The sequence below is a fragment of the Eptesicus fuscus genome, chromosome 4 (assembly GCF_027574615.1).
Source record: "Eptesicus fuscus isolate TK198812 chromosome 4, DD_ASM_mEF_20220401, whole genome shotgun sequence".
NCBI classification, from domain to species: Eukaryota; Metazoa; Chordata; class Mammalia; order Chiroptera; family Vespertilionidae; genus Eptesicus; species Eptesicus fuscus.
The window spans coordinates 22947670-22970114 of NC_072476.1; the positions used below are offsets into that span (position 1 = coordinate 22947670).

The 22445-nt window shown below is 49.0% G+C and overlaps 1 protein-coding gene across 1 annotated transcript in view; it reads right to left on the reverse strand.

Moving 5' to 3' along the window:
* The window catches only part of MYH11 (myosin heavy chain 11), a 119117-nt gene that overhangs the window by 77055 nt on the left and 19617 nt on the right, over positions 1 to 22445 (reverse strand). The window contains exon 3 of the mRNA XM_054714752.1: positions 15373 to 15529. Within this exon, the coding sequence (XP_054570727.1) occupies positions 15373 to 15529 (157 nt within the window). The remainder of the gene's footprint in view (positions 1 to 15372; positions 15530 to 22445) is intronic.

Consider the following 22445-nt stretch of genomic DNA (forward strand, 5'->3'; position numbering starts at 1 on the left):
AAGGCTTAAGTTTGCAGCCATGTGCAGAGCAGCCCGAGAAAATGAGCGCGGTCACCACCAGCGAGTGCGCTGGGACTCACGCCCCAAGTGGTCAGGACCCCGGAGGCCTTGCTTCTTGTCACTTGTCACGGCTGCTTTGCCTTCCTCAGATAACCCTCCCGCGTGCTCTGGGGCACTTCCTTCCAAGATAAAAACCAGAAGAAAACAGTCAACCTTTCACCTCCTGGGTACACGCTACAGAAAGAGAAGTCAGCCTCACCCTTGCAGACGGGAAGTCGTGGAGGGGGGCACCATGGGTTGGCCCACTACCAGCTCCTTGCCCTAGAATTGAGGGAATGTGGATGGCTGTGCCTCCAACTTCCACCCAGAGGGAGAAAACCACGTGGGAACAGAGCAAAATAGGAAACCAGTTAAAAACTGACTGAGGAAGGGCCAGACGGGCGAGAGAATGGAGGAGCCAAGACTCCGATCAGAACGCAGGCAGAGCGGGCAGCTCTGGGCTGGCCCGGACAACCGCCACTGTTCACAGGAGCGATGCTGAGACTGACCGATGGACGAGCTCTCTGTATCCACCTGCTTTGGGGAGAGAGGCAGGCTTTCCCAGCGGCCCTGGGGAGCCGTGGAGAGGGTCCGTTGCTGGTCCTGAGGCCTTTCCTCACAGGCCCCCAGGAGAGGGAGCGGGCTCCCGGGCAAGGCTTGGAAGCTGCCAGGGTGGCTCTGTGCTAGGGGTGGCCCGGCGACCTCTGGCCTGGGACCTTCCCATCGGAAACACATGGCCTCCCAGCGTGGGAAGCTGACAGAGCTCTGGTTACGGGCAGAAGAGAGGCTCGGTGTGGGTTGCTTGTTGACCCACGTGGGGCCCGGGAAACCCTCTGGATTCCTGGAGATTCTGATTTTTCCTGAGCCTGAGCTTGCGTCTGACACAAGGCAGCAAAGTTCTCTGAATGTGCACATCTGTGACGCCTGCCCATTTTTACACACACCGTTATTTCCTCCCCAAAGCACCCCCTCCACCGCTTCTCTTCCTGCCTAATCCAGGTTCTCTGGTTCCTTCTTCCCATTAAGTTGAAATTCACAAAACATAAAATGAATCATATAAAGTGAACCAGACAGCGGCATGGAGTACATTCACAATTTGTGCATCTAGTACCAAAATATTCCTGTCGGCCCAGAATCAAACCCTACACCCATTAAGCAGTCACTCTCCATTCTAACTCCCCCAAACCCCTAGCAACCAGCAATCTGCTCTCTGTCTTTCTGGATTTACCTATTCTAGGCATGCCACATACATGCAGTAACATAACATATGGCCTTTTATGTCTGGTTTCTTTCCCTGAGCGTGGTTTTTCTGAGGCTCATCCCTGTTATATTGTTTCAGAATTCCCTTTTGATGGCTCAGTAATATTCCATTGATGGGCACTTGGGTGGTTTCTACCTTTTGAGGACTGCGAATAGAGTTGCTCTGAATATTCGAGTACAAGTTCTTGTTTGAGGACCTGTTTTCAGTTCTTTGGGGAACATACCCTAATCCATTCTTGAAATGTCATCTTGAGAGTCACCTCCTCTATGACACTTTCTCTAACTCCATATTTCTCTAGAGCTAAGTTGGGGGCCTTTCTTCTTTAAAAAAATAATCTTTTAAATCCTCACCCAAGGATATGTTTTCTATTGATTTTAGAGAGGGAGAGAGGGTGGCAGAGAGAGAGAGAGAGAGAGAGCGCGCAAGAGAGAGAGAGACATAAATTACTTGCCTCCTGCATGTGCCCTGACTGGGGATCAAACCTTTAACCTGACAGGGAATGGAACCCACAACCTTTTGGTGTATGGGACAATGTTCCAACCAACTGAGCCACTATGTTGATTTTACGCCATCTATAATCAAGAAATGTGACTCCTGAAAAAGTCGCACAGATCTATTTGTTTTCAACAGTTACAAAACTGCTTTTAACGCTTCTCCTACTAGCCTGCAAACGCCTGAAGGTCAGGGCTGTGCCTGATCCCAGGTGCCAGGAACAAGACTTGATGCATAGTAGGTACTCAGTAAATGCCTGGAGATTTAAACCTCTCTCTCTCTCTCTCTCTCTCTCTTCTCTCTCTCTCTCTCTCTCTTTCTCTCTCAGGCACCTGAGATAGTAGCCATGGTAAACCCTCATTCCAGTGTTCACATATTCACTCAGCAACAAGTTATGAGGCCCTACTATGTGCCAGGAAACACAAACTTCACTGAGACCTACTTAGTCTCTGCTTCTGAGGCTCGTGACGCTGTACGGGACACACAACTAAGACATGAGCCACGCTATGATGGGTACGTGCCCAAAGTGCTGCAGAGGGTAGATTTGGCTTTGAAGTTCCTGAGACACAGGAAGTCTTCACAGCTGAGGTTACAACCGAGCTGCCTGGAGAAGGATGCTGCACGGGAATCCCCAGGAGATGCAGGAGGCCCAGCACCCCAGGCAGAGGGCCTGGACGCAGCAGGTGAGAGATGGAGAAACTGGCAGAGCTGTGCAGGGCCGCAGCCCCTCTGTCCAGCTGAGCTTCCCAGCCCAGAGCCCTGGAGTTGGTGTCAGACCCGCCCCTAAATGGTCCTCCCTCCCCTTCTCGCCAGGCTGGGGGTCTGGCCTTGGATGTGCGAGTCTGCGTGGAGCTCTCTGAGCCGATCAAGGGCTCTGGCGGGCCCTCCCCCACAGCAGGCCTGAGGACTCTTTCTCTCGAGAGACGCCAGCTCCCCACAGACCAGCTATTTCGGCCCAATCCCAAACACCAGCTCATGGTTTACGGCGGGGGAGCCAGAGGCCTGCAGGCTGACCATAAAAGGAGAAAACTGAACGGACCGGCTCACTGCTTCTCTTCCCTTCTTCCCGTGCCAGGCTGCTGTGGGACCCGGTGAAAGGGAGGGGGCCGATGCCATGTCCCCGTGGGTCACTGCTACCTCCGGGCCAGTGAGGAATGAAGGTGCAGCCTCCACCGCGTGCAGAGAGTGGCTGCCTACCTAACGCCGCACCCGAGGGCGGACACCAGAGTTCCAGACCCAAGGTGAATGTCAGTGCTGGGCCTCAACCGTGGACCCTCGGCAGATGACAGCTAACGCCTGCCCTGCTGCACCTGCCCTGACCAGGCAGGGTTCCCCCATGCACTGTCCAAATCAACCCTCACAACTGGGGTAGGCACAGCTACTACCCTCACAGCACAAACGAGGAACCTGAGGCACAGAGAAGTGGGCACACTGGCAGAGCTGGGATTCGAACCCAGCTCCAGAGTCCAGGCCCTAACCAGGGCTCTGTGGGCCAGGGCGCTTCTCCTTCTCCAGCCTCCCCCTCCCTAGAGGAGTTAGGTAGGAAGAGATTCTAGGGGCTTATGCTGGACTCTATAAGAACTTTCCAGACCCACACAAAGCCCTGGCGTCTTTAATAGCAGAACTGGTCAGTTGAGACGGTGTAGGTACAGGAGGATCAGTATTCCTCTTGGGCCTCAGCTCCCACCTCTCACACACTCCCTCCTGCTCTGCCCCAGCCCCAGAGCCTCGTGGCTCCCTTATTTAAGCCCACATGTCACCTCCCAAGGAGGCCTCCCCTGTCCTCACAGCCTAGGCCCCAAGGGGTCCACCTCACAGCCCCCTGAACCTCCCCTCCATAGCACATGCATCTGTGTGGTGATTTGATTAATACCTGCCCCCCAACACTGTGCCCCCAACTAGACCCCCCACAGTGGGTCCTCAATCAACAGAGCTAAATAAAGAGGGGATGGGGAGCCAGGTTCCCTCCGAGGCTGGGAGGACACAGTGTTGGGCTGGGGAGCCAGAGGCCGGCAGGCCTGCAAGGAGGCGGCGGGAACACGCAGACCCCATGAGGAACACTTCGTCACCTGGTGTCAGCCCGTTTCCCAGATCCACTCCCTAGAACACGCCTGCCTCTTCGGCTCAGTATTTACTGCTTCTTTCAAACAAGGAATTCTCCTTCGCTCTCTCCCAGCTGTGTCAGACACTGTGGGCAGTCCATACAGGCTCATCATATTCGGATGAACCTTTACCCCTCCTCACTTCCTGCCAAAGAACTGAGCTTGTGATAACTCAGCACCAGATCCTCCAGTGCCTCAACAAAGACGGGCCAGGTCGGAGCCGCCACCACCCCTCACCCCCAGCGGGTCGGTCAGAGCCAACAGCTGCTGCAAAATCTCCAAGAGGCAGAGAAAGGATGCAACCAGTTTCCTGTCCGGGTGCATTGTGGAAACACAGTTTCTGGAGCAAAAGGTCTTGGAATTACTTCCTGGATCACCTTTTGGACAAGACACTTTGCCCCTCGAAGCATCAGTTTCCTTGCAAGGAAAACAGAGCTCAAAATCCATGCTTTTCATGGTTATGGAAGTGATGAAATGAGACTGGATACGCAAAAGACTTAAAATTACACAATGGCACATGCAAGAGCTTAATGACTGCTATTACCATCACCACGGCTGTTCTATCATCACCAGCATCTAAAATAGTGAGCCAGGGAGGTGGTATCGGATGACAGCAACTCTGTCCCAGGAGGACAGAGTAGTAGGCCAAGTTCAACCCTCTCTAATTAGAAGGGCTAAGCCAGTCCCTAAGCCTTTGGGGGCCTCAGTTTCCTCATCTGTTAAGTGGGGGTAACAGCACTACACTATTCACCAGATTGCCTTGGAGAGAGGATACAATGTTTGAGGGCGGCCGAAGGTGAGGTCTCCGGGTTTGACACTCAGCTCTGGAGCCAAGTCACGTGGTGCTCTGGGCCTCCGTGTCTTCCACCTGTCAGATGGGGAGGCTGTCCTGCAGGTGCCAGCAAGGGCAGAGCGGTGTGGGATGGACAGAGCAGTGAGCCCAGGGCAGATCCGTGCCCTTCCTCTCTCTGCCCAGTTTACAGAGCAGCCTCTGGGGAGCTGAGTGAGCATGAGCCAGCTGACCATGGACAGAGGGAGCCCGCTGAGTGTGGGAACTTGCAAAGCAGAGTTTGGATCCTCCCACCTCCCGAACTTCTCCTCAGCTTGGAGAGGGTTCAGCCAAGAGCCTGAGCTGATAAAGGCCTGGGGCTGATGTTTCTTTTTTAACCCCCCTCCCCCCCCACACACACACACTTCCCTGGAGTGGCCATTTGGTGCTAATTGGGTGAGGACAAAGCACTCCTGTGGCTATCTTGCACAGGTGACAAATCCTGATGGCTCTCAACACATCAGAAGGAAATCTTATCTGCCTTTCACAGCCCTCCCCCGCCCCTGGGACCCATGGGTGGCAGGGATCCGTGGTGGTTCTTGTCAGGAAAGCTTTAGTGGTGCTTTAGCCACATTCATCGTGTTGATTTATCGAAGTTAAATAACTCCAGCTCCTTGAACGCCGACCCTTCAACACCCTGAGATGTAAGACAGGCCTGCAGGAGCCAACAGCCTGCCTTGGGACGGCAGGGGGCTCTGTGTACCAGCTCAGCACCACCCACTAGCTGGGCAAAGCTTAGGTTTTGGAGTCAGATAAATCAAGCTCAGACCTGGCTCTGACACTTATGTGACCTTCAGCAAGTTCTTCGCCTCTCTGAGCCTCCATTTACCCAGCTATAAAATGGGGCTAATAATACCACCTGCCTCCAGTGCTGGGTCTGACAAGTCATGTAAACACAGGCCCACATGCACACACTCCAAGGGAGGAAAAATAAAGACACATTTTGAAAGGATCCAATATTTGCTCTTTCCTAAAAACCATCAAGGCAAATGAGAAAAAAATTAGAACTTCGTTGGCCTTCCTGGTTTTAATTTATAATTTAGAATTGTTTTTATTCTGGATTACATATGCAGGCACCATAATAATTTCAGGCCTTCATTTTAAAGGGCTTCATCTGATTGTGTCTACCTTGTAGGTTTGTGTTAAGGATCAATTGAGAATATTCTTTGTAAAGCCCTGAGCATATAGGAAGCACACAATAAAGTCCACTAGCGTCATAATCACTTCTCTGGAAAAGAAGGACGGAGAGGATTTCCATGGAAGGGTGGTGGAGTTAACACATGCATTCAGCGCTCCTCCCTCCCCAAATCTTACTAAAACGACAGTAAAGGAATTGTTCGAAAACACATGAACCAGTTCAAATGAACTGGAAAGGAGGGAACCGCAACACAACCTTGGAAGCCAGAAAACAGGCATAAGTGATGACTGTCCCAAGAAAGGAGACGTCTAAGCTGGCAGTAGGCACAGCTGAGAAGCAACTCAAGTTCACCATAAAATCCGCTGTTCTGGCCCAAGCCTCAGTAATTACCAGCACTGAGGCCTCTGGAAGAGGGGGTGAAGGAGGACATAAAAACTTAAGGACTGGTTGAAGGTCTGTTTGAGGAGCTACGAGCCACTCCTGCAGCTTAGTGACTGCCCTGCCCACAGCCCACAGGAGGAGGCAGATTTCGTCTCTAGAAGGGGTGAAATAAAGTGTCTCTGTCCTGGGGGACCAGAGACCAAATTGAGATAAGGAGGACAGCATGAAAGTTTCATCCCACAGTTTAAAACCCTTAGCCTCTTCTCAAATAGACCCTGAAGATAATGGTAGATCTTTTTTTTTTTTTAAGAATTACATTCTTTATATATATTTCTTTATTGATTTCAGAGAGGAAGGGAGAGAGATAGAAATCATTGACCGGCTGCCTCCTGCATGCCCCCTACTGGGGATTGAGCCCACAACCTGGGCATGTGCTCTTGGCAGAATCGAACCTGGGACCCTTCAGTGCACAAGCCGACACTCTATCTACTGAGCCAAACCGGCTAAGGCAGATAATGGTAGATCTTTATACTCCAGACAGAAGATTGCACAAGTCTTCTCTGAAGAATATGATCAGCCCAAGGAAAAAGAGTGAAAGATATATCAGAAGTGCCCCAAAGGAATGGCTCAGCTCCACCATACTATAGCCAAGCTCATCGGCAGCAAGCTAACTCCTGCAAGCACAGAGCACCCATCACTTTTGTGGTGCCCATGCACTAAAGCATTCCAGATGAGTGGACAGCCAAGAATCGCCAGATACCTGAAGAAGCCACTCATATGACAGATAAACATTAAAACAGAAAGGAAAATGCATCTGTAGGAAAGAGAGACTATGCATGGCGAAGTATTCTTCAAGAAAAAGAAAAAGAAGTATTCTCACACAGAAAAAGAATGCTGTCAGAAAGAAATATTCAGAAAATAAAACAGAGTTCTTAGAAATGAAAAAAGTATGACAGCATGAATTAAAAACTCAATGGAAGGGTGGTAAAATAAAGTTGAGGTAATTGCCCAGAAAATAGGATAAAAAAAGATAAAGAGATGAAAAAGACAAGAGAAAGATGAAAATGATAGGAACAGTCCAGGAGTTCCATTATGGAAACAAGACTTCTAGAAAAACATAACAGAGGACACAGAGAGGAATAAGTCATCAAGGAATAACTCACAAAAATTTCTTAGAATCTAAAGATATGAGTTGAGTTTACAGATTAAGAGGGTTCCCCTAAGTGTCTAGCACAATGGGTGAATGACTAATCCCATCATCATAAACAAGAGGAGAAAAAAGAGTTTAAAAGCTCCCAAAAAAGAAGGGAAAAAAAATCTTGTCATACACAAAGGAGTAAGAATCAGATTGGCTTTTATCTTCTCAAAATGAAACTGAAGCTAGATAGCAGTGAAGTGATGCCTTTAAGATTCTGGGGTGGTGGGAGGGAGGGACAGGGACTATTTCACGGTTAAAATTTTAGACCCAGCTAAGCTATCTCTTAAATATTAGAGAAGCAGCAAGTCTTTCAGATAAGATCTCAATTTGCTCACATCCTTTCTTGAGAAGCCACTAGAGAAGGTGATCTATTTAAACAAGAGAATAAATCAAGAAAGAGGAAGACATGGAAACTAGGAAACAAGGAATTCACCATGAGAGCACTGAAGGGAATTCCAAGGATGATAAGGAAGATCCCAGATGTCAGCTACCATTCATAGAAGGTACCTAGGGCAGGTCAGAAGGCCTCAGTAGCAATCACCTTTAAGGAGAGGATATCAATAGGATAACCAACACATATCTGGATGTAGTAAAAGAAGAGCAACACATTTAAAAGGAGAATTGGGCCTGGCCAGTGTGGATCAGTGGTTGAGCATTGACCTATGAACCAAGAGGTCACAGTTCGATTCTTGGTCAGGGCACATGCCTGGGGCTACGGGCTGGATCCTCAGTAGGGGGTATGCAGGAGGCAGCAGATCAATGATTCTCTCTCATCATTGATGTTTCTATCTCTCTCTCCCTCTCCCTTCCTCTCTGAAAGCAATAAAAAATGTATTTAAAAAAATAAAAGAAATGGAAGTAGAATTAGTAATTAAGTACATAGAAAACCAAGTTGGAAAAAAAAAGGGCAACTACTAACACCAGGGCAAAAAAAAATTATAAAAGGAAAAAAAGTAATCCTGAGAAAGAGCAGAGTTCAGCTGTGAACAGTATCTCCACAGGCATAATAATGTAAACTCAGTATATAGACTTCATCAAAGTTAATATAAAACTACTAGAGGCCCGGTGCACAAAATTCATGCACTCGAGGTGGGGGAGGTCCCTCAGCCTGGCCTGCACCCTCTCGCAGTCCAGGAGCCCTTGGGGGATGTCCAACTGACAGCTTAGGCCCACTGCCATATTCCCAACTCCCTTGAGGCAGCAAAGGGTTGAGCCTGGAGCACTGAGCTCTCCACATCAACCTATAAGTCAGCATCTTCAGATAGGCTTCAGTCATCCTTGCTACACCCATTCTCACCTCCACATCATCCCCGCTCCCCTCTCCCATCTTAGTAAACCATTCTTCAAAACGTGTAAAGCCCCACCCCTCTCAGACAACCCTCCCCACCCATCCTGACCCTGGTTGGTTCTTTTCTTTAACCAACTCTGATAGTTCTTCATTCATTCATTCATTCATTCATCAACAAATATTAACTGAGCAACTACTATATGCCAGGTACCAGTAAATGAGCTGGAGAGACAATGGTGAACAGGCAGATAAGGATGCTGTTTGTAGGTCTTACGGGGTTTATGGGGACTCAGGAAGTTAAGAGTCCATGTAATACATTTTAAACACTTCATTCTATACTCAGTGAAGGTCATCCACCTCTCCCCAGTCTCACCTCTTCACACCCTATCTTGTTCCACGAAGGACTGAAGGAGGAAGCCACAGCTGTTAGCTTTACCTCTCCAACAAGCGAGAAAGCTCAGTGTGGATCCCAGCCTTGTGACTTTACAGCCTTGTGACAGCAACATTCCTCAAAGGAGTCACGAAGTGGGCCTACACATTCCTTTGCCAAAACCAAATTTCCACTTTATAGGAAAAAAAAAATGCTCCAAGCTTATATATTTTCTCTATGATTTTTTGGAGACTTTTTCCATTAAAGTCTGTCATCACACGTTTGCCAGAAAGCACCAGGGGATGCCAAAATGGATGCATCCAGTGCAGCGGTTAATTCCCATTTAAACTAAACAAAGACCTGTGTGTTCATGATTGTCATTTTCTCTTGAGGGTCAAAATGTGTCAAGGTTTCTAAGTAATTTTTTATTTCACTACTAGAGGCCCAGTGCACAACATTTGTGCACGGGGCAGGGGAGGTTCTCAGTCCGGCCTGTGTCTTCTTGCAGTCTGGGACCCCTCAGGGGATGTCTGCCTGCTGGCTTTAGCCCGATCTCCCTAGGGATCAGGCCTAAGCCAGCAGTCAGACATCCCTCTCGCAGTCCAGGGCTCTCACAGTCCAGGACCCCTCGCTCCTTACCACCCACCTACAGTGGAGGCTCCTGCCACTGCACTCGCCAGCTGTGAGCCGGCTAAGCGGCACTCCCCCTGTGGGAGTGCACTGAACACCAAGGGGCAGCTCCTGTGTTGAGCGTCTGCCCCCTTGTGGTCAGTGCGCATCATAGCGACTGATCGTTCTGCCATTCAGTCGATTTTCATATTAGCCTTTTATTATATAGGCTATGGTTTTGTGCTAAAACATAGACCCTAAGAAGAATGAAATGTATTAAAACAGGGGTCTTTGTCACCATTGCCCACAGTTGGGAGGTTGTCTAGGAAGCAAAAGTTATCACAACAAAAATATTTTTCAATGAGTCGACCATTTAGGAATCGGTCCCCACTAAAGCACCACTGCCCCCACTCATGCAATGGCTTCACCTTGCTGGCTACTGAGTGTCAACACCTACCACGATACAAACTCAGAATAAAGCGGCAACTCCGCAACGTGGCCGATTTCCCAAAGGTGAAGAGGGTCACAAAGTCAAAGAGTTTGGAAAGGCCACGACTGAGTATCAGAGAGTCATCATGAACAACAACACAAGGGGGGCCTCGAGAGCCTGGAACATCAAGGAAGTAAAAAAAGACCTTGGGAAAACTGGCGATGCCTCAGGTAAGTCTGTACAAATTACGCTCTCACCGAAATCAAGCATGAAATCAAGAATCGGTATTATGTTCTCACATGATTTAAAAGAAAAAAAAAAGACGAAAGTATTAACCCTTAATTAATTGTATACTCAATCAAGAATTAGCATCTAATAGCAATTACAGCCAAATTCCTATTGCATGTCAAAAATAAATAAATCTATGTTCATAATTTGCAATGTCATTTTTTAAGCCCAATCAAAACTCCCTCCCCGCCCCCTTACTATGGACAGCAAAACTTTGGTCCCTGTTTTAAGTGATTTTTTCCCCCCTGGAACTAGTTATTTTCAGATAGTCAAAACTTCTTTTATTCCATGTCATTCAGCTCAGTTAGTGTATAAAAGGTTACATACCAAAAGGTCAATGGTGGTGATCACTAGATGATAGAATTATGGGTACGGGTGTGTTCTTTTTTGCTTAAATATAAATTTTATTTTTCCACAATGAACATATACTATTAAAGTTTTTTAAAAGTTACATATATATTTTTAAGAGCACTGTGGTAGTGATTACCAGTCACTTCCCCTCCCTTCTCCTCTGCTAACAGAATTTTATTTCATTCTGGTTTTCAGATTAAATGTGCTTCCTCAGCTCCTGGAAAGAACTAGGAATAGTCCAAATCAATCAAAAACATCCTGGTCTCTTTTGCCACTGATTGGTTTAGAGGTTAGCGTGTGACCAAGTTTTAGCCAATGGGATACAAGGGAAGGCCTGCTGAGGAGAATCTGGAAAACATTTTCCTCCCTGATAAATAGGAGACAGAGGAAAAGAGCTTAACCCTCCACTTCTTTCATGTTTCGGATATTATCACATGAGGTTGTGCTGTCTGGAGCTATGGCTGCCAGCTTGTGACCATGAGGAACATGCCAAGAAAATGCCAAAGAAGTTCATTTTTGAGCTGCTGAATTAACAAACTCTGAAATCATCAACCTTCAGCCTTATTATGTGAGATAATAAATTCCCATCATTTAAGCCACTTTAATTGGTTTTGCTATGTTTCCTGAAACCAAAAGTACCCCAAATGAGACACTGTAATTTGTGATGTTCAGCTTCCCAAAGAGGTGTGTGAACCGCCATTTTATACTTTTACATAAATGGGGGACCACAAAGGATTTTTAAAAACGAAGAGTCCTGGCCAGTTTGGCTCGGTGGATAGAGCATCGGCCTGTGGACCGAAGGGTCACGGGTTCAATTCTGGTCACGGACACATGCCTGGTTGTGGGTTCGATCTCCAGTAGGGGACGTGCAGGAGGCAGCTGATCAATGATTCTCTCTCATCATTGATGTTTCTATCTCTCTTACTCTTTCCATTTCCTCTCTGAAATCAATACTTTTTAAAAAAGTGCCCAATGTTTAAAAAAAAAAAAAGTCATATACTTAATACTTTACAACCTGAGACTGAATCTCCTCAACCCTCCTTGCCAGGTCCCATCAGCTGGTCTTTGGAGGTAATGGCAGTCCTGTGTGTGGAGTGGTCCAGCTCAGAGCATACCTGTGGGGTTTGGCTAACTCTGTCAGCAAAGAGGGGCACTTCTACCTAAGCCCCTCCACCTTGGAGGGAATCTCCTAGGCATACCCGGATCCCTGCCCTCAGGAGTTTCCAGAATTGGGTTCCTCTCAATTCCCAACTCAGAACTCAGAGTCCCAGGGGTTGCAAAGTCAAACCCAGGGGCCGGGCAGTTAACACAAATAAGCTTGTCAGGCCAGCTGAGGACTGGGAACTGTAGAATTCATACCCCTACCAGCGGGGCGGCTGACATTTGGGAAGACAGGCCCAGTATTGCCAGATATTCCAATGTTTTCAAAACGACCTAGAAATCTAGATTTTAGGTACAATCTCGCAGTTTTTAAAAGTTGGTGACTAATTCAAATATCCTTAAAACTCCATGTGGACCAAGCCAAACTTGTCTGAGGGCCGGATCCACCTATCAGCTGCCAGTTTACCACCGCTGGACTAGTTACATTGAACAATCCCATACCTATTGTACACAGCTCTAAACTTGCCATAGCCCTTTTCCATTGCCCTTCCCAAGGGCAAGGAAGGAGAACTCCTATATCTCAAGCCCAGAACCATATAAAGAAAATCCTCTCATTCACTCCAAAGATCGATGATACTGGGATGGGTGCTGCCCTTTTTTGTGTGTATGCAACCAAGATACTTAATGAGGAAAGCCAGAACTCAACTCTGAGCGTTTTGCTGAGAAGAGACCAAGGGAGTTAAACAGGAAACGCTCACAATTCAGAGATGCCTCAGTTTCTTTTTCTTACCTTATTGCATTGGTTAGGACTTCAAGTGCAATATTGAATAGTGGTGGTGAGAATGGACATCTTGTTACTCAAGGTAAGGGGGAAAGCATTGACTTTCACTGTTAAGTATGATGTTAGATTTTTTTTTTTTTTTTGCCGATGCCTTTTATCAGGTTGATGAAGTTCATTTAGAGTCCTAGTTTTCTAACAAATTTAATCATGACTGGATATTGAATTTTCTCTGGATCAATTAATATGATTATGTGTGTTTTCTTCCTTACACTGTTATATTGGTTGCGTTTTAAATATTCAACCAGCCTTGCATTCCTGGTGTAAGCACCACTCGGTCAGGGCCTGGGTTTCCAGACACTTTCAGAGACTCGGTTGCCTGAGCTGCAAGTTGTAACACCAACCCTACCTCGCAGAACTGGGCTGAAGATTAAATAAGAGTGTGTGTTTGTGTGCTTGGACCTAAAGTCCTACTCAAATAGAGGCTGCAAAGAAGCCCTACAATAGCAAACTTCTACTTTTCAAGCTTTTGCCACATCAGGCACTGCATGAAGCACAATCCATACCCTAATTCCATTGATCCTGAAGTGTGGTGAGGTGGTTTTAGGTGCCACTCAGATGAATACTTCTTTATTTTAATAGTTATATATTCTTTCCAATGTGTATTATAAATATATATATATAGCTGGCATGTCCAGCATCTATTTTTGTGCATAATAATGATGATGATAATAGCTTACACTTAGTGAAGGTTTTTTTATTCCTTACCCAAGGATATGTTTATTGATTTGAGAGAAAGAGGAAGAGGGAGAGAGAGCAACATCGATCAGTTGCCTCCCATATGTGCTCCAACCACAGATCAAACCCGCAACCTATGTATATGCCCTAACCGGGAATTGAACCTGCAACCCTGGATGACACTCCAACCCACTGAGCAACACTGGCAAGAGATTATTGAGTTTTTACCAAGTACCAGGCATTGTTCTAAGCACTTTATATACAATAGTTCATTTAATCTTCCCATCAGCCCTAGCAGGTAGGTAACAGTTATTATAATCCTCTTTCATACTGTAAATAAGGAAACAGAAGCATAGAGAGGGAAACTAGTTTGCTCAAGGTCACATAGCTAGTGAGTGGCAGACCTGTTCTAGAATTCATACTCTTTTAAAAATTTATTTTGTTAATCCTCACCCAATGATATTTTTCCATTGATTATAAGAGAAAGTGGAAGGAAGGGGAGAGACAGAGAGAGAGAAACATCAATGTGAGAGATACACATAGATTGGTTGCCTCCTGCATGCGCCTTCACCACGGCCGGGGATCGAGCCTGCAACTGAGATATGTGTCCTTGACTGGAATCAAACCAGGGACCCTTTGGTCCAATGCTCTATCCACTGAGCCAAACTGGCTAAGGCTAGAATTCATACTCTTAACTAATATACTAGTATACTGCTCTTTTTTGTTTAGTCTGAAATGGGTCCTGGGGAGGGAGCTTATAAGAAAAATATCCTATATAATAAAAGCCTAAAATGCTAAGTGTCCGGTCATCCGGTTGTCCGTTCAACCAATCAAAGTGTAATATGCTAATGATATGCTAAGGCCACTCAACCGCTCGCTATGACATGCACTGACCACCAGGGGGCAGATGCTACAACCGGTCGGTTAGCTTGCTGCTGGGTTCTGGCCCTTAAGGACTGAGCAAGACCGACTGGACACACCCTGGAGCCTTCCCTCGTGCTGAAACCAGCTCTCCGACATCCCCCGAGGGGTCCCGGATTGTGAGAGGGCACAGGCCAGGCTGAGGGACCCCACCGGGCCTCTGGTTAAGTTAATAATATAAAGATGTAATTGACATGAAGTTTAAGAACAGGCAAAACTGATGGTGTCAAAAGTCAGAAGAGTGGTTACTCCAGGGGTGTTGAGGAGGTCTCCCTGGGCAGCAGCATGCAGAGACTGTCTGGAAACATTTTACATCTTGGCCTGGGAGGTGATTATACAACTGTAGCCGTGTAAAAATTAATTTTAGGCTGGATACTTTACATTTCCGTACTTTATACACTCTACCCTTCTCTATGTTTTACCTCCGTAAAGTTTATAACACATAAACATGGAGGGAATGTGCGAAGGCCTTGAGTTTGGAAAAGCCAGCATTAGTCTTTACAACAAGTTTCAAGATAGATACTTTTAACAGACGAGGAAACTGAGGCTGGAGAGGGGGAAACGGTTGCCCACAATCCCATGGGGGAGGGGGGGGAGTGACAGCTGGTAGTAAATTTAGAGCTGGTTGGCTCTGCCCCAGGGCTGGTACCACCCTCTTCCCTTCCAAGGTGAGAGCGTTATAGCATTTGCAGACCGCCAGGGCCGCGGGCAGCCAGCGGGACGAGTGCTGAGGCCGGAGCAGGCGCATGCCCGTATTTGCCCAAGCTCTCCCTCTCCCTCACCCTCCCGGCCGCAAACACAGATGTTCAGCTTGCTTTTTTCCCTTTTTCAGTCACGGCCCTCCTGTCCCCCAGTGCTGCCTGCCAAACACCACATTCTTGGCGAGAACTGGAGGCAGGCAGGACAGGAGGGGCCTGTGCAGAGCAGCAGCCTCCGGAGGGGGCCCTTCGCCCCTCGCCCCTCGCCCCTCGGGGGGCTCCCCAGCAGCAGCAGCCCTGGCCAGGCCTCCTACAGCATCCCTCCCCCGCCCCCCGCACCTCCCTCCCGGGCCGCCTCACCTTGCAGCATGCTCCGGTAGGCCGTGTCGGCGATGGCGTAGATGTGCGGCGGCATCTCGTGCCTCTTCTTGCCCTTGTACATTTCGACGATCTTCTCCGAGTAGATGGGCAGCTGCTTGTAGGGATTGATCACCACGCAGAAGAGGCCAGAGTACGTCTGCCAAACAGAGAACCCAAGCTTAGTTCGGGAACACGGCAGGGAGAGAGCCTGTACATCCAGCCCGCGGCCTCCCTGCGTTTACTGAGCACCACTGTGTACATGTTCTTGCTCCATCCTCACAGTAGCGCTGGGAGACAGAGGCACGCCTGTTCATTTTAGAAATGGGGAAACTGAGGCGCAGAGCCCTAGTGGGAACTCCTTGGCATCACTGAGATGCCAGGTGTGGGGAAGAGAAGCCAGGGGCAGGACTGGACCTCTAGGCCACCTCTGTTGTATTTGACGACTGTGTGTTTTTAAACAGCTCTGGGTCCGATCCCAGCTCCACCCTTACTCCCTGTCACTTCACTTCCCTGAGCATCACAGGCTTAACTCACATTTAAGTAACTATTTGTGGCGCACTTACTATGTGCTGGCCACTGAGCTAAGTGCTTCACGGGCATCTTCTTTTCATCCTCACATCTACCCTGTGACAGTGGTACCGGGATTTTCCCACCGCCCACCTGACAGGTGAGAAGTGGGCGTGGTGAGGTTGGGAATTTCAGAACTAGAAACCACAGCTGCTTACTCCAGCGCTCATACTCTTCTTTGTGTGTCTGTGTGTGTGTGTATGTGTGTATCTTTTTGTTAAACCTCACCTGAGGATATTTTCCCATTGATTTTTAGAGAGTGGAAGGGAGAGGGAGAGACAGAGGAAGAGAAACATCGATGTGAGAGAGACACATCCATTGGCTGCCTCCTGCACTCACCCTGATCAGGATCGAGCCTGCAACCGAGGTACATGCCCTTGACCTGAATCGAACCTGGGGCCCTTCAGTCCGCAGGCCGATGCTCTACCCACTGAGCAAAACCAGCTAGGGCCAGAGCTCATACTCCTGACCTTTAACAAAGTACCCCTCGCCTGTAAGACGGAGATAAATACGCCTGCCTTTTGAAAGGAATGGTACTGATCCTTGCTCCAACGTGGACGAACCTTGGAAACAGGAGGCTGAATGAAAGAAGGCAGACACAAAGGGCCATGTACCTTATGGTTCTATTTATATGAAGTGTCCAGAACGGACAAGTCCTTAGAGACAGAGACAGATCTCTGGAGGGAGAGGGGAATGGGGACTGACTGCTAACGGGGACTGGCTTTCCTTTTGGGGTCATAACAAGGTCCTGGAACTGGTCCGTGGTGACAGTTGCACAACATTGTGACTGCGCGAAATGCCACTGAATTCTCCCTGTTAAACCGGTTAAAATGGTGAGTTCTGTGTTATGTGGATTTTACCACAATTAAATACAACAGTTGTCCTGTCCTACCAAGTACCTGGGAGCAGGAAAGGGGTGGGAAGGCACCCGCAAGCCCCCTGCTGGGCACCTGTGAGGCCCCGTCATCGTCATTATTGTCCCCTGTCGCTCATCGCACTTCCCACGGTGAGGACACAGCTGAGGAGACAAGCTCCAAGCTGTCCCTCGGGCACTGCTTTCCCCAAACGAGAGTTGGCGCCGCCCAAGGCTCTGGTGCTCACGAAGCATGTCTTCCCTCCAACACCCCAAGGAGTGACTAAAGGAAAAGGGGCAGAAATTCCAGCTCTGGGTACACTCAGACCAACGCCAGAGAGGGTGAGCGACTTAATCAAAGTCGCCCAGCAAGGCCTTGGCAGTGCCAAGTCCGGCACAGCCCACTCCCAGGTGTGCGTACTGTCCACTAGGCTGTCAGACCTGTGCCGGTCCTACAGAAACAGAAACAATCAAACATTCATTCATTCACTCACTCACTCATTCATTCACTCAATGTGTATGTCCTAGACACCGTGCAAAGTGCTGGGGTTATAACAGAAGGCAAAAAGCACAATGTCCTGCCCTCAAAGGGCTTTCAGTCACAGCCACAGCTGACTGGACAGTGGGAGGGTCCCTCTAGGGCTCAATCCGCTAAGGGACAACCCTGTGAGATAGGCCAGGGAGGGGGGTGTGCATGGTATTCTCCTAAAGATACAGGACTGGTGGTAAAGGAGGGAGTAACCTCCCAGGTTCTTACCATTCCCCTAAACAGGGCAGGAATGAGGTCCACACAAGGCCTATCGAAACATCCACCGGCTGTGTATTGAGCACCTACTGTATACCAGGTCTATGCTAGATGCTGGAGTTAAATCAGCAATAGCCCCTGCCCTCAGGGAGCCCACAGATCAGAAGGGGGGTGAGGGCATTTAAAAACAACATCATATCCCAGCCGGTGTAGCTCAATGTTTGAGCACAGACCTATAAACCAAGAGGTCATGGTTTGATTCACGGTCAGGGCACATGCTCAGGTTTTGGGCTCATCCCCAGTAGGGGGCGTGCAGGAGGCAGCAGATTGATGTTTCTAAACTCTTTGATGTTTCTCTCTATCCCTCTCCCTTCCTTCCCTCTCTCTCTCTCTCCTCTCTCTCTCTCTCTCTCTCTCTCAAATCAATAAAAATATATAAAAAAAGGGGAAAAAAACATTATAAGAGCAACAGTGGAGCCCAGAGGATTAGGGGAGTAAAGGAGAGAGGGCCCTAACGCACGTTGGGGGTGCTCTGGAAAACTTCTGGGGGAACGTGCTCCCTGCGGCTGTCTTAACAGACAAGGTGTTCTCCTCAGGGGGCAGCGAGGCACTGAGGCAGGAGGGCCAAGATGAAGAGGTTAAAACGTGGGGCGGGTACCTGTGGTGTTACTGCTTGATGCGTGCGTTTTGGTATTGCCAGTGCATAGAGGAGCAGAAAGTGATGGTGAGAGGGTTGGGGCCCTTGCAGAGGCAAGTGGTGGGGAGGGGTGCTGGGGTGCTGGGCTGCTGGATGGATGAGTCAAGTCCACTGTCTGCCTGGAGCCCTCCCACCCACCCTGCAAACACCAGCCACAAGCGCCCTGAGGGCAGGAAGCCTCCTCTTCCTCCTCTTTAGTCCCCACTCAGGCCTTGGCATCCAGTAGGTGCTTACTAAATGCTTGCTAAATGATTGTCGAGAGGTTAGTCAATTATAAGTCTTCCCTGGAGCAGGGGCAGCGCTGCTACGTCTCTGTGACCTGGGGCCTTGCATTGGGCCCGCACACAGTAGGTGCTCAGTACATGTTTGTTGAGCGAGTGGCAAAGCTGTTTCAGGACGGGGGCTGTGTGTCCTAGTCATCTGTGTGCTGGTCCCCAGCACGGGGCCTCCCACACAGCAAATGCCAACAAAGGACCGATCACCTGAACGAAGGTCAACCAAGCCTTAGGCCTCCTCCAGGCCTCAATTCCACCTCTGCACCCCCCCCCCACCCAGGACCACACCCACTGCCAACTACCATGCCCCTCTTAGAATGAGGGTGTCATGTACAGTCCAAACCACACCGCCCCAAGTCTTTCACCCGGAGACAGTAAAGGGCAGTGATTAAGGGTACAGAATTGAGTACTGGGGACTTGGTTTGAACCCTCATTCTGCTCCTTCTAGCTGTGTTACCCTGGGCAAGTCTCTGAACCTCAGGCCGGGGGGTGGGGGGACTTAATAGCTGCTCCTTCATAAATTTGCTATAATCAATGAAGACAGTCCTCGTGAAGCATTTAACACAGTGCCTGGTATACAGTAGGTAATCAATAAATGCTAGTTGACCACATAAACTATTCTCCCTTAGTTTCATGATGACATAGACTTTGGCACCTTAGAACCTTCCCATGTGCTGTTCCTCTACCTGGAACGCTTTTCCCCCAGCCCCCATCTTCCCACAGCCATTTCCTTCTCCTTTTGCAAGGCTCCGCCTAAATGTCACCTCCGGGACTGTGAGCTGCACACCATCACACTCCAGTCCCGGCACAGGGCCGGCACATGGCAGACACTCAGTATTTGCTGAACAAAATGGATGAAAGAGAAAAGGAAGGAATGCACGGCCCTCCCAACTCCCTTGCCAGCTCCTGAAGGAGGGCTGTCACTTTCCTCCTGTTCGCTGGGCACCTCCCGGAGCTATGCACACAGCAGGCACTTAATGCAAGCCTCCAAGCAGGTCTGACCCTCTGCTCAGTTCAGCAAACCTTTCCAGGGTACAAGGACCCGAGAGGAAGGAACGGGCAGGCGGCAGCACGCCCCACGCAGGCTGGCTGGGCTTTGGAATCTGGAGGCTCTGTCTCCCTTGTCCAGCCGGGGTTCACCTGGCCCGACCCAGGCCACCTGCAGTTGGCTGTGTGTCTGCTGCCTGTGCCCACAAGCTCCTCTACAGCCGGTCAAGTTCAGAGGTTTCCACATCCCCGCCTCCCTTGTGCCCGCCTGCATGTCAGGGCCCAGTGCCACCAGCGGGTCCCAGCCGCAGGCCCAGGGTTTCCCTCTTGTGACCGTATTAGGAAAGGACTCCAGTTTTCCCTGACACTTTATATGGTCAGCCTTGGAGCCCTGAGCAGGCGCTGCTCCCACAGCCCCGGCAGAAATGAGAACAGTGGTGGACGGCGAACGGAACTCAGTCTCTAAGTCACGCAGGCCTGGGTGGGACCGAAGCATTGCCCTCGTTACCTGTGTGACCTGCATTACGTGGCCAAACCCTTGAGCCAACAACTCTCCTCCATCTATAAAACAACTAGAGGCCCGATGCACGAAATTCGTGCAAGAGTAGGCCTCCCTTCCCCCGGCTGCTAGCACAGGCTTCCCTCTGGAACCCAGGCCCCGGGCTTCCCTCGCAGCCCCGGCTTCGTCTGGACAGCCGTCCAGAAGGACATCCCGAAGGACGTCTGGTCTAATTAGCATATTATGCTTTTATTATTATAGATGGGTAACTAGACCTTCTTTATCAGTTGTAGCGCAATGTCACACCTTCTGAGTTTGTCTAGGGACAGACGCGGTCCACCATGACCACGCTTTTGCTGCAGCCTTGATTTTAACAGCAAAAAGGACGAGAAACAACCTAAATGTTCATCAGTTATGGCCTGCTGCTGTTAAAAAATATATATATACATGCACACGTTTACATATGCCCATATACATACACTTGCGGTATATAAAATATAGCTGGAGAGCGGCATTTGAAACTGGCAACTATGGTTTCTCTAAGGAGGGGAACTGGAAGGGGAAGAATGGGGACGAAGGGAAAGTTCTAAACACCTTTAAATACTATTTCATTTCATAGTTGCCTATTTAAAAAATATTTAAGTCTGACTGGATCGGTATGAACAGACGCAGAAAGAGCCACAAGACGTGGTTAGGTGAAAAAAAGCAAGCTGCAAGGCATACATAAAGTTATTGGGGGGGTATGTTGGTTATACGTGTACATATGCATACATGACCCTGTTAATCATATGTACCTCCAGGGAAGAGGGCTGGGGCTCATTAAAGAGGGGGGATCCCAGCCCTGGCCGGTGTGGCTCAGTTGGTTGGGCATTGTCCCACGGAAGGGAAATGATTCCTGGTGAGGGCATATTTCTGGGCTGCAGGCTCACTCCCTGGTAGTAGACATGCAGGAGGCAGCCCATAGATGTCTCCCTCTCACATCGATGTTTCTCTTCCTCTCTCTCTCTTAAAAATCAATTAAAATATTTAAAAATAAAAAAAAGAGCTCAGCCCACATGGCTCAGTGATTGAGCGTTGACCAATGAACCAGATCACCAGTTCGATTCCCGATCAGGGCACATGCCTAAGTTTCGGGCTTGATCCCCAAAAGGGAGTGTGCAGGAGGCAGCCGACCAATGGTTCTCTCTCATCATTCGATGTTGCTCTCTCTCTCCCTCTCCCTTCCTCTCTTGGAGACCCAACAAACAGGAAGGTTTATTCCCTTTTGCTCTGGATCCTATTCCAAGTCCCAGGGGCTCAATGCAGGGACTATCTCACTGTCTACAGGGACCAAGTAAGTAAGATGTGAGTGAAGCGGGCCGGGTGTGAGGGGAAAACAGAGGCGCAGTGCTCCATGGCCGCCAACACTCAGCCTCAGGGTATAGGAGATGGCGGGGTGGGGGTGGGGGGCGGATTGCAGAAAAACAGAGTGCACAGTCCATTTAGTAGGGACTGTTACCTGGCAACCTGGGTCCAGGGGTACAAGGTCCTCTGCTGTTTCAAGCAATGCCTGAAACTGTTGTTTTCTTTTTCTTTTCTTTTTTATATGTCAAGTTAACTCAATGTTTTTTGTCACTCACTCTGGTTAGATTCCTTCCTTCTGTGCACTTAAAACTTGTCCAACTCGAACAATGCCCATGGCATCATCCCCACCGGCCCCAGCCCCCATCCCATCCCATCCCATCCCATCCTGCTCTAAGCCTCCTGTTACCGTTGGGCCCTTTACCATCGTAAGCACTCACTCCGCCCTGGAGGCAGACAGGCCTTATTTGAATCCCAGCTCTACCCACTTCCGGTGAAGGAGCTGAGCACCTCTGAGCCTCAGTGGCCTGGTCTCTAAAACGGGGCAGTGGCTTCTGCCTCCTAGTTTCGCAGGAAGGATTAAGTGAGACAGCAGCTAAAAGCGCTGGCCCCGGGGCCAGCCTCTCTGGGTTTAAGACCCGCTGTTTCTCATCAAGTTATTTAACTTTTCTAAGTCTCAGATAAATGCCAAAATGGGGCTCAATAATAGTGCCTCTCTCCTACATAAAAAATAATAGCAGTGGCAATAATAACGTATGAGTATAAACACAGTAAGTCTTAAATGAATAGCCGTTGCCATCGGTGTCCTGGGGATAACAAGGCTCCTTTGAGAGTCTAATGAAAGCGAAGACTCCTTCGCCCCCAGGAAGAACGTACATATGCGTGAACTTTTCCTTAACTCTCCGGAGATTGACAAGCTCCCTGGTGCCCATTCACTGGCACCGAGTTTAGAATCACGTGTTTTAGGGAAGACTTTAAAAAACAAAACACGTAAACATTAGTAGGAGGGCAGGTCTCGTGTCACTGCACACACACAGGAACGCTGGCTGTAGGCACAGTGCTGTACAGCAGACCCCTAAGCTTATTCACGCCCATTGACCAGAAACTCC